General features: G+C 36.0%; 1 protein-coding gene across 3 annotated transcripts in view; it reads left to right on the forward strand.

Moving 5' to 3' along the window:
* FCHSD2 (FCH and double SH3 domains 2) overlaps positions 1 to 14461 on the forward strand; it is a 320644-nt gene that overhangs the window by 281806 nt on the left and 24377 nt on the right. For all 3 annotated transcript variants that reach the window (XM_063093284.1, XM_063093285.1, XM_063093286.1), the window contains one exon: positions 1265 to 1369. In XM_063093284.1, coding sequence (XP_062949354.1) covers positions 1265 to 1369 — 105 coding nt within the window. The remainder of the gene's footprint in view (positions 1 to 1264; positions 1370 to 14461) is intronic.

A 14461-nucleotide genomic window follows, 5' to 3' on the forward strand; every position in this document is an offset into this window, starting at 1 on the left:
ACCCAACAGCAATAAAGGAAAAGACTGATAAATGTTACCACATAAAAACTAAAAATATCTATAAGACAAAAGAATATAAAAAAGAATGGGAATAGCATGGGAGAAAATACTTGTAACATAAATAACAAAAGAAGGACTAATATCTAGAAAGAAATATATTTAAATAATAATAATAAGACAGAAAGGTATAAAAATAGATAAGAGGATATGAACTGCCCCTTCATAGAAGTAGAAATACAGATAGCTAGCAACATATGAAATGATGCTCCTATTAATCAGAGTCACAAAAATAAAATGAGATCATTTTTTTCAATATCATAAAATACTATATTGGCATAATTTTAAAGATTGGCAATATCCAGTGTTGGTAGATATAGGGAAACATGCCCTCACACACTATTAGTAGAAAAGTGGGTACAGCCTTTTGGGGACAAGTTGGCAATGTCTATTGAAATCAAAATGTATAATTTCCACTTCTATGTCTTTATCTTAAATAAATATTCCCATGTGTGTACAAAGAGTCATTGACTAAGTTGTTTGTACAGTACTATTCATAATGTTGAAAGGTTGGAAAATTCAAATAGCAATAGAGTAAAAGTAAATAAAATATGGTATAGTTAAACTATTGAATCTACAGATTAATTAAAGAGAATAAAGTCAGTCTATTCATACAAACATGAAAAGGTTTATTAGACACATTGAGGGAGTGATATATCTCATTTCGTTGTTTTTTTAAACTTTCAGTTTGTGTGAGTATGTATGGAAATGCTAGAAATGGTTTGGAAAAATACACATAAATTGATGTGATGATAGTTATCTTGGGGTGGAGAGCACATGGTAGGTAGATTCTGCAAGTATAATGGAGACTTTTATTTTGTATTAGTTGTTGTTTTGCAACAATACTCTATATTCATGTAATTTTTGAAAATTAAAGGTATGCATATCACAACTTCTGCAATCCAAATAAGGTCTGTATATTATGCCAATGTCAATTTCTTGGCTTTTATACTCTACTACAGTTATATAAATTGTTACCATTGGGGGAAGCTGGATGAAGAGACTTTGTACTAGTTTTACAACTTCCTATGAGTCTATAATTATTTCAAAAATTTGTAAATTAAATAAATGAATAGTAAAAATTTTAAAAAGTAATCATGGCTACTAGTCACTGAAGCCTTTCAAATTATCTAAATACTCTAGTTACTTAAGGAAAGAATATGAAAAGAAAAAACAGTAATGATTGTTTTCCTGTTTTCTACAATAGGTTCTAAATGATCTGGAATGTCATGGAATTGCTATATCAGAACAAAGTCGAGCAGAGCTGGAACAGAAAATAGATGAAGCTAGAGAAAATATTCGCAAAGCAGAGGTAAGGTGGCAGCTAATTGTGGCATTTTCTCCAGCTCCAATGACAATGTCACTGCTGTGATATGCACCTTTAAAACTGAGTTTCTACACACATTAAGTTGAAGATAATTCACCATCTTCATCTGTGTCCTCAATGTTGTTTATTGAATACCTGCTTTGTAGAAGGTAGTACATATAATAAAAAGACACTGAACCTGCTGTGAAGAGTTTACAATCATGAAGCATTAAATAATAAAAGAATTAAGTCACAGTTAGGATACTAATTTTGAAGTTTTCACAAAGTACATAATATATCTGTCAAATTAATGGTAGGGAAATTTATATATATTAATTCAGAACCTAGAAAATCTCCCTCACATGGAAGATTCCCTGGATCCCAGGGACATGAGCTGGGCTTCACTAAGGAAGATTTGGTTAAGTAGAGAGGGCAAGAAAATGAGGGTTGTATGAAAGCTGTGAAACTCTCTCTCCCACACACACAAAAAAATGTACATTTAGTGTACAATGTCCAATTAGGCTCATTAACTGGAGGCTAATACTCCCTGCCCTAGAGGGGGAGAGGTTGAGGTAAGAAGCAAGAAAGTATAGCAGAGGAAGAATACATAGGGTCTGTTTGGCAGTGGGATATGAATTAGAGTGGATTTTTGTAAGGAAATGTGGTATAAAGTAAATAAACTCATTGTGGTTAGGGCCAGTTCATGGAGGGCCTATGTATATGAGTATATTTATGTACTCAGCTGCAACACGGTAAAGGGATATGGAGATAGATTTTTTTTTTTAAAAAAGAGGCTGTTCAGTACTCAAGAGAGTATGTGCTTGTTAGGAAGACTGAATGCCAAAATTAATTAAACTGTAGAGCATAAATGCCAAGGAGTGGTCCATACAAGTATACTTATGGAACTCAGGATACAGATCACTGTGGGAGGGGTTGTCAGGGCAGCAAACACAGAAGAGGTAGGATTTAAGATGGGTACTGGCAGATGAGTAATATTTGATTAGTCAGAGAAAAGGGGATAACACAGATTTATGTCATGTAACCTCAAGAGGCAGAACTTGAATCAAAAGATTAAGTAGGAAGAAGGCAGGTTTGAGTTTGGTATTGGGAAATATTTTCTAACAGGTCTTCCCAACAACAGAATAAGCATCCCTGGAACATAATGCAGCACTGTAAGTATGTGAGAAGATTCTGGGCAAGTGTCTGTCAGGGACTCTATACAAGGAATTCTTGCACTGGTTGATGGTTAATCTAAACTAGCAATTTTCATTAACTCCTTCAGGATTCTACATGTTTTGAGGAAGTGCTTCAGTGGTTGTAGGATCAGGTGAGAGGGAGTATAGGCAAGCATGGGGAATGTGCACATGTTTTTGGCACATTAAGTGATCTGAACCACAATAGGCTTGCCATCTGCCTGATCTAGGGAAACCCCAGTAATCCCACCTCTGCTTTGTTCCTGGCACAGTCTGATTCATAGCCTCTGTAGTAAAAAGGCAGTATGTGCAATGAATAGCCATTTTGCTCTCTAAATTTAGTGTCGTGGCTAAATCACTACCCTAGGGCTCTGGCCAAGTATTGCTGGCAGGCCTTTGCCTAGTTTGAGAAACACTGGCTTGTGGTAGAATGGTTTTTCCTCTAGTTTCTTTCTCCACACTCTGGATGAAGCCAGTTTCAGAGACTTGGTGGAACAAGGGTAATTATTTTGAGATAAGTTTCAGAAGTTTTCTGAATAATGTTTTTTCTTGTGTTTTCCACTTCCAGATTCCATCCATTCTGTCACCATCTGGTACCCTAACTCCATCAAACTCCCAATCCCCAGTAGTAGCAGTAGTAGGTATCAGTCACACAGAGTCTTTATTTAAGCAGAATGACCTATTATTTCCATGAATGTGCTAAACTTTGCTGTGTTTGTTAGTTTAAAACTAAAAATGTGAAGTGAGATCCCATAACAGAATTACTAACTTCTTCTAATACAAGTATTTAAGTCTGCATTCTCAAAGATAGTTCTCTTACCAAAAATATGGAATATGCTAAAACCATGATGCCAGATTCATTTTCTTAGTTTTGAATATCTATAAAATTTAATTAATCCTACTGGTAACTTAAAAGTATCTCTCTCTTGGTTTCCACTTATCAGGTACAAAAAGTAGCCCAGATAAAATTAGCTGGCAAATAAGAGGGCATATTTTGGGGGGTATTACTTGCAGAATTGTCATAATGAAATTTTTGGATAGACTAGACCACAAGAGTCTTCAGAGGAATTCACAGTAATGTTTTCTATAGATAACCTTTTTCTTTCTTCTGCCATTATATATTCATTGGTTTTTCTCTTCCCATTCAATAGTTATTTATTTACCATAAATACATATATATAAGAGAGAAAGCTGGTTAAAATTCCATTGCATCCTTCATGTTTTCATTTTTATACTCCAACAACAAACTAGCAGAAAATGAAACCAAAAAAGCAAGCCCATTTACAATAGTCACTAAAAAAATAAAATACCTAGGAATAAATTTAACCAAGCAGGTGAAAGATCTCTACAACAAGAACTACAAATTACTGTCAAAAGAAATTAAAGAGGATGTAAAAAGATGGAAAGACATTCCATGCTCTTGGATTGGAAGAATTAACTGTGAAATTGTCCATACTGCCCAAAGCTATCTACAGATTCAGTGCAATCCCCGTCAAAATACCAATGATATTCTTCACAGAAACAGAAAAGACAATCCTAACATTCATGTGGAACAACAAAAGACCACATATAGCCAAAGCGACCCTGAGCAAAAAAAAATAAAGCCAGAGGCCTTATACTACCTGACTTCAAATTATACTACAAAACTGTGGTAACCAAAACAGCATGGTGGTGGCATAAAACCAGACACCCAGACCAATGGAACAGAGTAGAGAACCCTTAAATCAACCCTCATACTTACTGCCAACTGATCTTTGACAAAGGCAACAATAAAATACATTGGGGAAAAGATTTCCTCTTCAATAAGCAGTACTGGGAAAACTGGATATCCATATGTAGAAGAATGAAACTAGACCTATACCTCTTGCCATATGCCAAAGTCAACTCAAAAATGGATTAAAGACTTAAATATATGACCTGAAACTATAAACTCCTAAAAGAAAACATAGAGGAAACACTTCAGGAAGTAGGACTGGGCAAAGACTTTATGAATAAGACTCCAAAAGCACAGCCAGTAAAGGAAGAAATAAACAAATGGGATTATATCAAACTAAAAAGCTTCTGCACAGCAAAGGAAACAATTAATAGAGCAAAAAGACAACCTACAGAATGGGAGAAAATATTTACAAACTATGCATCTGACAAGGGATTAATATCCAGAATATACAAGGAACTCAAACAACAGAGGGCCAGCCCATGGCTCACTTGTGAGAGTGTGGTGCTGAAAACCAAGGCCACGGGTTCAGATTCCTATATAGGGATGGCTGGTTAGCTCACTTGGGAGAGTGTGGTGCTCACAACACCAAGTCAAGGGTTAAGATCCCCTTACCGGTCCTCTATTGGGGAAAAAAAAAAAAACTTAACAGGAAAAAAAAAACCCAATTAAAAAGAAGGTGGTGAATAGGCAAAGGAGCTGAATAAGCATTTCTCAAAGGAAGATATACAAATGGCCAACAGATACATGAAATAATTCTCAATATCACTAAGCATCTGGGAAATGCAAATCATACCCACATTGAGATGTCATCTCACCCCAGTTAGTCTAGCTGTTATCAAAAAGATAGGGAGTAGCAAACGCTGGTGAGGATGTGGAGATAGGAGAACCCTCCTACACTGTTGGTGGGACTGTAAATTATTGCAGCCATTATGAAAAACAGTATGGAGTTTCCTCCAACAACTACAGATAGAGCTGCCATACGATCCAGCAATTCCACTGTTGGATATATACGCAAAGGAAGGGAAACCAGCATGCCAAAGGGATACCTGCACTCCCATGTTCGTTGCAGGTCTGTAATAGCCAAGAGGTGAGATTACCCTAAATGTCTATCGACAGATGACTGGATAAGAAAGATGTGGCATATATACACAATGGAGTACTATTCTGCCATTTGCACGTTCAGATCCCTGTACTGGCCAACTGCCAAAAAAAAAAAAATTAGATTTGGTTTCTTTTTTAATAAATATAAAGCTATCCATATTTTCTGTCTTTTCCTGTACCTGTTATGATCATTTATGTCTGTCAAAGAATTCAACTTTTTCATTTAAGTTGTTGAATTTATTGGCATAAACTTGTTTATAACATTCCCTTATTATTTGGTTAAAGTCTGTGGGGTCTGTAGTGATGTCCTTTTCATTTCTGATATTGGTAATTTGTGTCTTCTTTTTTTATTGATCTGTCTTTTTTGAGGCTTATCAATTATTTTGATCTTTTCAAGGAATCATATTTTGGTTTAATTAATTTTTGCCTTTGTTTATTCTGTTTTATATTTTATTGATTTTTATTTTACGAACCATTTCCTTTTATCTACTTAATTTAGATTTAATTTTTTCATCTTTTCCTAGCTTCTTAAGATGGAAGCTTAAGTTCTTGATTTTATACTTTTTCTTTTTCCTCTAAGCACTTTTAATTTCCAACTAAATAGTGGTTTTGCTGCATTCCTCAAGTTTTGGTATGATACATTGTGGTTTCCTCATGATTCGATTTAAATTATATTCTAATATGTGATTTCATTTTTAATCAGTGGGTTATTTAGAAATGTATTATTTGATTTCCAAATATCTGGGGATTTTCCAGGGGTTTTTGTGGGTTTTATCATTTTTTTTCTTTTAATCATTGAGCTATAGTTTAATTTCCTGTGGTCAGAGAATGTACTCAGCATATTTCAGTCCTCTTAAATTTATTGGGATTTGTTCTGTGGCCCAGCATATATTCTATCTCAATGAATTTAAAAAGACTATGTAGTCTTCCTTCATTGGGTGTTGTGTCCTAAAAATATCCATTTTTCTATTTCTCTTTCCAGTGTTGTCATTTCTTACTTCATATATTTTGAACAGAGCTCTGTTACTAGGTACACACACATTTAGGACTGTTAATTCTTCTTGATAAATGTACTTTTTTATTACTGTGAATAAAATAAATTTATTTTAATAAAAATAAAATGTGTTACTTATAATGTTCTTTACTCTGAAATCCACCTTGTCTGATATATGCAGTCACTCCAGGTTTCTAATAATTAATATTTGCATGCTATGTCTTTTTCTGTCATTTTACTGTAACCTAACTTTGTCTTTGTGTTTAAAATGCCTCTCTTAAGGGCTGGCTGTTAGCTCAGTTGATTAGAGTGCAGAGTTAGAACACCAGGGACAAGGGTTCAGATCCCTGTATTGGTCAACCAGCAAAATAAATAAATTAATTAAATTAAATGCCTTTCTTATAGGCAGTGTATAGCTGGGGCTTGCTTTTTATCCAATCTGATTATTGCTCCCTATCAATTAGAGCATTTAGATCACTTGTATTTAATGTAATTATTAATATGGTTGTTGCCTTTTCTCTTCTTTTCCTGTCTTCTTTGGGACATTGAGGTTTATTTTTTTCCCCTCACTGTTCTAGTTTACCTTCCCTTTTGACTTATTAGCTATGCCTCTTTGTTTTATTTTATTTTTAGCAGTTACTTTTGAATTTACAGTATGGATCATAAACTTATTGTGATTCTATGATCAAATAATATTATGTCATTTTACATATATGGGAACCTTACAGTATTATACTTCCATTTCCCCCTTCTTTCCTTTTCACCTATAGTTGTCATTCATTTTATTTATATATGTCATAAATCTACAAAATTCATCATTATTATTTGTTAAACTTTTTTGATTTTATATTTACACCTTTTGTCTCTTACACTAAATATCTTCGTTCCTGATAATATTATCATAATATTTTATTTGCTTTATCCTGCAGTATATGTAAGTAGTTTCCAACTGCAGTATATATTAGTAGTTTCTTTACTATGGGGTAAAGATATTAAAACAAAAGCTATTTGATAAAACTGGAAAATGATTCAAAGCATGTAAAAACTGGAGAGGAATTGCTCCTTGCAAGAATAGGACTATACTTGGTAACATTTGCATTATACAGCTACTTGTCTGTGAGAGGCAGCACAACTAGAACTCAAGCAAAGAGCCTCAGTCTTACTGGCTTGAGGATGGATGTCAGAAAGCTCTCAAATTTGCATATAAATTACCGTCCAAATCTTTGGTTTTGGCCAAAACCTGAGTACACATGTGGAATACAGACTCCAAGGAACTGGGCAGGAAACAACAACTGAAAGACAAAAATCAAAACAAACAAACAAAAAAGCCCAACTGAACAGAAGATATAACGATCATAGATGTGTATATAACTAATCATAGAGCTACGAAATACATGAAGCAAAAACAACAGAAGTGAAGAAAGAAATAGACAAATCTATAATTGTAATTGGAGATGTCAACATCCTTCTTCAGTAATTGAAAGGAAAAGGCGATAGAAAATCAGTAAGGATACAGAAGACTTGGGCCGAGCCCGTGGCGCACTCGGTAGAGTGCTGCGCTGGGAGCGCGGCGACGCTCCCGCCGCAGGTTCGGATCCTATATAGGAATGACCGGTGCACTCACTGGCTGAGTGCCGGTCACGAAAAAATGACAAAAAAAAAAAAAAAAGGATACAGAAGACTTGACCAGGACTATTAACCAACTTTACTTAATTGGCATTTAAAGAACACTCTACCACACCAGAGTAGAATATATGTTCTATTAAAGTACACATGGAACATTCAGCAAGACTATATACTGGACCATAAACCAGTTTCAGTAAGTTTAAAAGGATTGATATTATACAGAGTAAGTTATTTGACCAATCAGAATTAAATTAAAAATCAGTAACAGAAAGACCCCTGAAAATACCCAAATATTTAGAAATTAAATTATTCAAACAGTAATCTGTTGCTGCTTTTAAAAATCACCCCAAACTTTATGGCGAAAAAACAATAGTTTATTATCTCTCACCATTCTGGTGGTGGTTTTGCCTGAGTTTACTCAAATAGCTGAATTTATCAAGAAGGTCTGCTGGAGAGCTGGGCTCAGCTGAGATGGCTGGGTCTTTCCCCTATTTGGTCTTTCATCTCCAAATAGGTTAAACTGGGCTTCCTCACACGAAGGTGGCACATTCCAAGAAGTCAAGTCCCAGTAGCACTTATGGAGGAACCTCTGCTTCCATCAAATTGTTGAATGTCCCATTGACCAAAGCAAATCACATGGACAAGCCCAAAATCAATGTGGGAAGGGACTACATAGATACCAGAAGGCATGATTTGTTGAGAACCATTAGTGTAACAATTTACCACAGTCAGTATGACCTAGGTTAAATCATTTTTCTCTTCTATAAAGTGGACTTTATGATATCCCCTCCCAGAATTGTTTTGTGGATTAAATGAAATAGTATAATCATATAGTTCCTAGTACATACAATAAAAGTTGTTTGGAGTGGTTTTTTAAAGATACCAGAGATAGAGTGTCAAGTACTGTTATCTACTATTATTATAAATAAGGCACTGTCCTAAGGTTACAGTAGACATAGTCCTTGTCCTTAGAGAAATGATATTGTGAAGGCAAATGAATTAGGCCCAAATTAGATTTACAGACTTTAAAACTATCAAAATATTTCATAAACTCAAGTATGGCTTGACACTTGGATATGATTATGTTAAATTTTGTATTAAAATCAAAGTAATTGTGGTAATACTCCAAGATTATGTGTCCTAAAAGATCTGGGTTTTTTTAAACATTGTTTTAAAAAGCTCTACCTCTTTAAAAGTTCCAAAATGATTTGGTCGGTATCTAGAATGCTATCAAGTTTATAGAGAGCTATGTTCTGAAAATTTTTAATCAATTGGTAAATCATCAAAATTCATTTAAAAACACAGGAAAATTCTGCTTTTTAAACAATTGTTAAAATATAAGCAGTTGGAACCCTGAAGGGAGGATGGCAGCATTTAATTCTGGAACTGCAGTCCAAACCTAAGTTTGCAAATACGTGTTCACCAGTGTTTGGTAAAGCACTGACGAAAATAAATCTTATGAAAACTAGATTACTTGTTGAGGAAATAGAATATACTGAACACTTCTCTGTTTCTCTTTTGTTGCTTCAGTAGTTAAATGACTCACATGTATGATTTCCTAGAAAGAGCTTGTTCATTCACTTTTTTTTTAACATTTCATTACTTTTAAATGCATACTAGAATGGTGTGGGACAACTGAATATCCATATACAGAAGAATGAAGTTGGACCCTGTTAAAAGATATTGTTAGATAAAAGATAGTGTTAGGCCCATTAAAATTTTTAAAAGTTTATTAGAGCAGGCAGCGATTCATGAATTGGGCAGCACCAGACGACATGTAGTTTGCCAAAGGAGCACAAGGGGAAAGCTTTTATAGAGTAAACTCAGAAGCAAGGCAAAGAGAATATTTGATTGGTTAAAGTGGAGCAGTAGGCGTATTTGGGTCATTCCACAGGAAAGTCCCTAGTTAGGAGGTAGTTGACAGTTTCAAATAGGTTAAACTTAAGTTTCATTTTATTGTTTTCACTGAATTGGGTTTCAGTTTGCTTCGATAGGAACCCAGGGTACTGGAGCCATCTCAGTCTAATGGCCTTTCAATTAATTATTTTAACACCCCCTACTTCACATCATATACAACAATTAACTCAAAATGAACACCTAAATGTAACAGCTAAAGCTATAAAACTCTTACAAGAAACCATAGGGGTAAATCTTCATGAACTTGGATTAGTTTCTTAGATATGACACTACAAGTCCAAGCAACAAAAGAAAAACTAGGCGAATTGGACTTCATCACAATTAAAAACTTTCACATTTCAAAGGACACTACAAAGAAAGTGAAAGAACCCAAAGAATGGGAAAAATATTTGCCGATCATGTACCTGATAAGGGACTTGTTTCTAGAATACATAAAAACTCATATAATAAAAGGACAAAATATAAAGGACAATTAAAAGACAACCCAATTTAAAAATGGGCAAAGATCTGAATAGACATTTTTCCAAAGAAGATGTGCAAATGACAGATAAGCACATGAAAAGATGCTCAACATCATTAGTCATCAAGGATTTGCAAACAAAACCATGGTGAGGTACTTACTTCATACCCACTAGGACGGCTAGAGTCAAAAGGCAGATATTAACAAGTGTTTCTCAGAGTGTGAAGAAACCCTTATACCCTCCTGGTGGGATCAAATGGTGCAGCTACTTTGAAAAACAGTCTGGCATTTCTCCAAATGGTTAAACTTTAAACCCAGCAATGCCATTTCTAGATATATACCCAAGAGAAATGAAAACATATGTCCATACAAAAACCTATACACAAATGTTTATAGCAACATCATTCATAGTAGCCTAAAAATAGGAACAACCCAAATGTCCATCAACTGACAAATGGGTAAAAAAAAAGTTTACCCATATGATAGACTATTTGGGACTATTTGGCCGTTGAAAGAAATGAAATACTGATACATGTTACAACATGTATGAATCTTGAAAACATCATGCTAAGTGAAAGCTAGTCACAAAAGACCACATATTATATGATCACATTTATATTAAATGTCCAGAATAGGCAAATCTACAGAGACAGAAAGTAGACTAATGGTTGCCGGGAACTATAGGGAATGAAAGGAAAGGAGAATAATAGCTAAATGGTACAGGGTTTCTTTTGGAGGTGATTAAAATGTTCTAAAATTAACTGTATAAATCACAGAATTATAGAATTTAATGAGTGAATTATGTGGTATGTGAGCAATACGTCAATACAACTATTACCCCAAGAAAAAGAGAAATTATCAGAAGAATAAGCAGATTTTTGCAAGAGTATTTACCAAATGGTGTGCCTCTAACCCAAAAACTGTAATTATCATATATAAAGACCTATATGATAACCCAAGCCATTGAATTGTGCACTTTAAAATGGTTAAGATGGTGGATTTTATGTAATGTGAATTTTAACTCAATTTTTAAAAATCTGTAATGCTTAAAAATCTTTGGATAACAAAAGTAATTCAGCAGTGAAATCCCAGTGAAACAAATCAAAGCTCAAATTGTTTTTGATACCAACTTCCCAAGCAGAGAATCCAGAAGGTGATCAAAATTGTGTACCAAAAGGGCTCAGTGAGGGCACTTGTTGTCCAACAGTCCCACCAGAAGCCACCAGGTGAGGGTCCTCAAAATTATTTCATTGGAACCTTAAGGAAGAGACCACCTCTCTAATAGAAACAATGAAGCTGAATTTATTATTTGCTAGCAGATTTTCAAAACGGGGAATGTTCCAGGAATTGGTTCACTTTTAGCCATGAGTTTAGAGATTGGAAGACTATCAGCCGCAGGAATAGAAGCAGGCTCCTGCAATGAGGCTGGGGTTGATTGTTTGCCTTCCAGAAGCATGGAGCTGTCACTGATTGGTTGACTTTCAGAGGCCTGGCTATTAGAGCAATGCAATTACTTGTTTGATTAGGACAGGTTTAAAACTGGTTCTATGGTTACTTGCTTATGGTTTATGGAATGAGGGCTAATGCACAGGCAATAATTCCCTTTCATGAATATGGAGAATACAAACTTTTTATTCTCAACCCCTCCTGTTTCTGACAGCTACATCCTAATTTACGCTAAAAGCAAAAAGACATTACTGTTAACAAAGAAGTTAATACACAAGGCAGCCAATCAAAGGGAAAGTTCTTTAAGCTTGTGCTAAAGAGTATTAGAATTATTAAAGAGAAGCACTTCATTATTAAAAATTATTATTAAAGGAAAACAATCCATAACTCAGTGTCATTGCATGGTAGTCTTTTAAGATTAATTTCAACTGAAGTGGTAGAGTCTGTTCAAAGTAAAATCTTTTCTTCGAAAAGCAGTAGAAGTGCTTTTATATAGGATAGTCACTCAAAAAAGATTACTAAACACATAACAGAATAGCACTGAATATCAGTGCTCCAGTCCTAAAGAAGCCCCCAGTTATATCAAAAAGGTAAAAAATTAAAGAGCTAATTTTGGGCTTCCAGTCAAGATGGCAGAATAGACAGTCCACAGCATCACTGTCTCCCACAAATCAACCAATTTACAACTATAAAAAAGCAACACAGTCAAGCTGGGGCTGCTAGAGTTCAGGGGAAGAGATGGAGTGCATGCATGTGGGAGAAGCCACAAGGAGAGAAAGAAAAAACCACTCCAACCATTTCGTGCCATGGCCGCTTTAAGGCTGGAGCTGCTGAGTGCATGGAGGAGCTGGCAAAAGCTGCAGCTGTGCCCTTCAGATGGCGTTGCTTAGAGGCAGCAGGGGAGAAGAGGGCCATGGTGGCCCCCAGGCCAGCAAGAGCACTAATAGTGTTCCTCTGGACCCACATAGGAGCGAGGAGCCATAACAGCTCAAAAAAAAGGAGCCACTCAGGGGCCAGTGAGTCATCACAAGGGACGGGTGCACAGCCCATCCCATGGGAAGTGTTTGCAGCATGGGCAGTGGGGAGATGGGCCCACCGGGGGAACACTGGGGCACAGCAAGGACAGCTGATTGGCGAAAGAATACTCAAAGAAGACTTGTCAGGAGTATAGAATTGCATGGGGTGTGGTTTGATGAAAAGACTAAGGCCCAGATCAGTTTCTACACAATCCAGGTGTACCTGGTCTCTGGAGAGCCAGAGGTACCTGTAAGGTCAACCATTAAAACCTGAGCTGCACAAAAAGCCTTCCCTAGGGAATCAGCAGCAAAGCAGCAATTGAGCTAAACCACACAGCTCAAGTACTGATCCCCACAGGAAGTTTCCCCATTTTAGAAGTAAGCAAAGGACAAAAAATTAGTTCTGGCTCAGGCACACCGCCAGCACCTTGGGGCCTGCCTGGGAACCTGAGGTATGGAGCCAAGAACCGGACACCCCCACACACAACCAGACACTCTGCCAGCACCAAGGAGCATGCCAAAAATATCACCTCCATGTTGGTGGCCCAGCGCAGCCACCACGATAACCATGGCTGCCACGAAAGCGGCTAGATGTCACAACCACCATGCAGATGGTCTGCCAGCCACTGGAGTGCATTGACAGAAGGAGAGTCACCAGTAGAGACAAAGAAAAGAAAAGGATGTCTCTCTCCACAAAGCCTATTCCAGAGTGACAGAAGAAGCATCTGCTCTACGATAATATTGGGGGACCTGAACGAACCTCTCAGCATTAGACAGATGATCTAGGCAAAAATCAACAGAGTAAACCATTACTCTTTCATAAGGAGAGAAGAAATCTAGGGTTATCAGATGGGGATGGGGGAGTGAGTGGGGAATAGGGAGAGATTGAACAAGGGGCATAAAAAATAAGTACGATTTGTAACAATATATATGCTAGTAATATTGATTTGATTCACATATGTCAACATTGAACCCCCAAAATATGTATAATCAATTATGATTCAATAAAAATTTTTTAAAAACTAATTATAATGTCCATCACATGATAATTAGATCAGGACAGAGTGCTTTACGAGCAGAGAGAACAGAGTGATTAACTGCCAAAGGTAGGAGGAGGAATAGTTAGGAAAATTTTCATAGAAAGGGTAATGTTTGAACTGGCCCTCAAAGGATAAGAGCTCTTAGGCATGAAAAAGCAATGAAAAGTCATTGTACTCAGAGAGACAGTCATGAACAAAGGCATAAGAGCACATGATGTATTGGAGGAGCAGTGAGTAGGACAGTGGTGTGGGAGCATAGGGTAAATGGAAAGAAGTAGTAGAAGGAAATAATCCAGTCCAGTTATGAAAGATATTTTATTCCAGGTTAAGAATTAATTTTTTACTCATAGGCAGTCAGGAGTTATGAGGTTTTTAAGCAGGGGAGTGACATGATGAGGTCATTCATAGACTATAAAAGATGGATTATAGAGGAGAAGAAAAAGTCTGGGAAATGGATTAGAAGTCTACTGAAAATGCTGGATTTTAGGATGTTCTGAGGCATAGCCTTATTAACAAGAAAAGAAAGCAAACTTTAAGACACATTAATCTCCTCCTATTCATAAGTTATATTTGATGTATCATCAGTAC

Source organism: Cynocephalus volans, chromosome 4 (assembly GCF_027409185.1).
Source record: "Cynocephalus volans isolate mCynVol1 chromosome 4, mCynVol1.pri, whole genome shotgun sequence".
Taxonomy (NCBI): domain Eukaryota; kingdom Metazoa; phylum Chordata; class Mammalia; order Dermoptera; family Cynocephalidae; genus Cynocephalus; species Cynocephalus volans.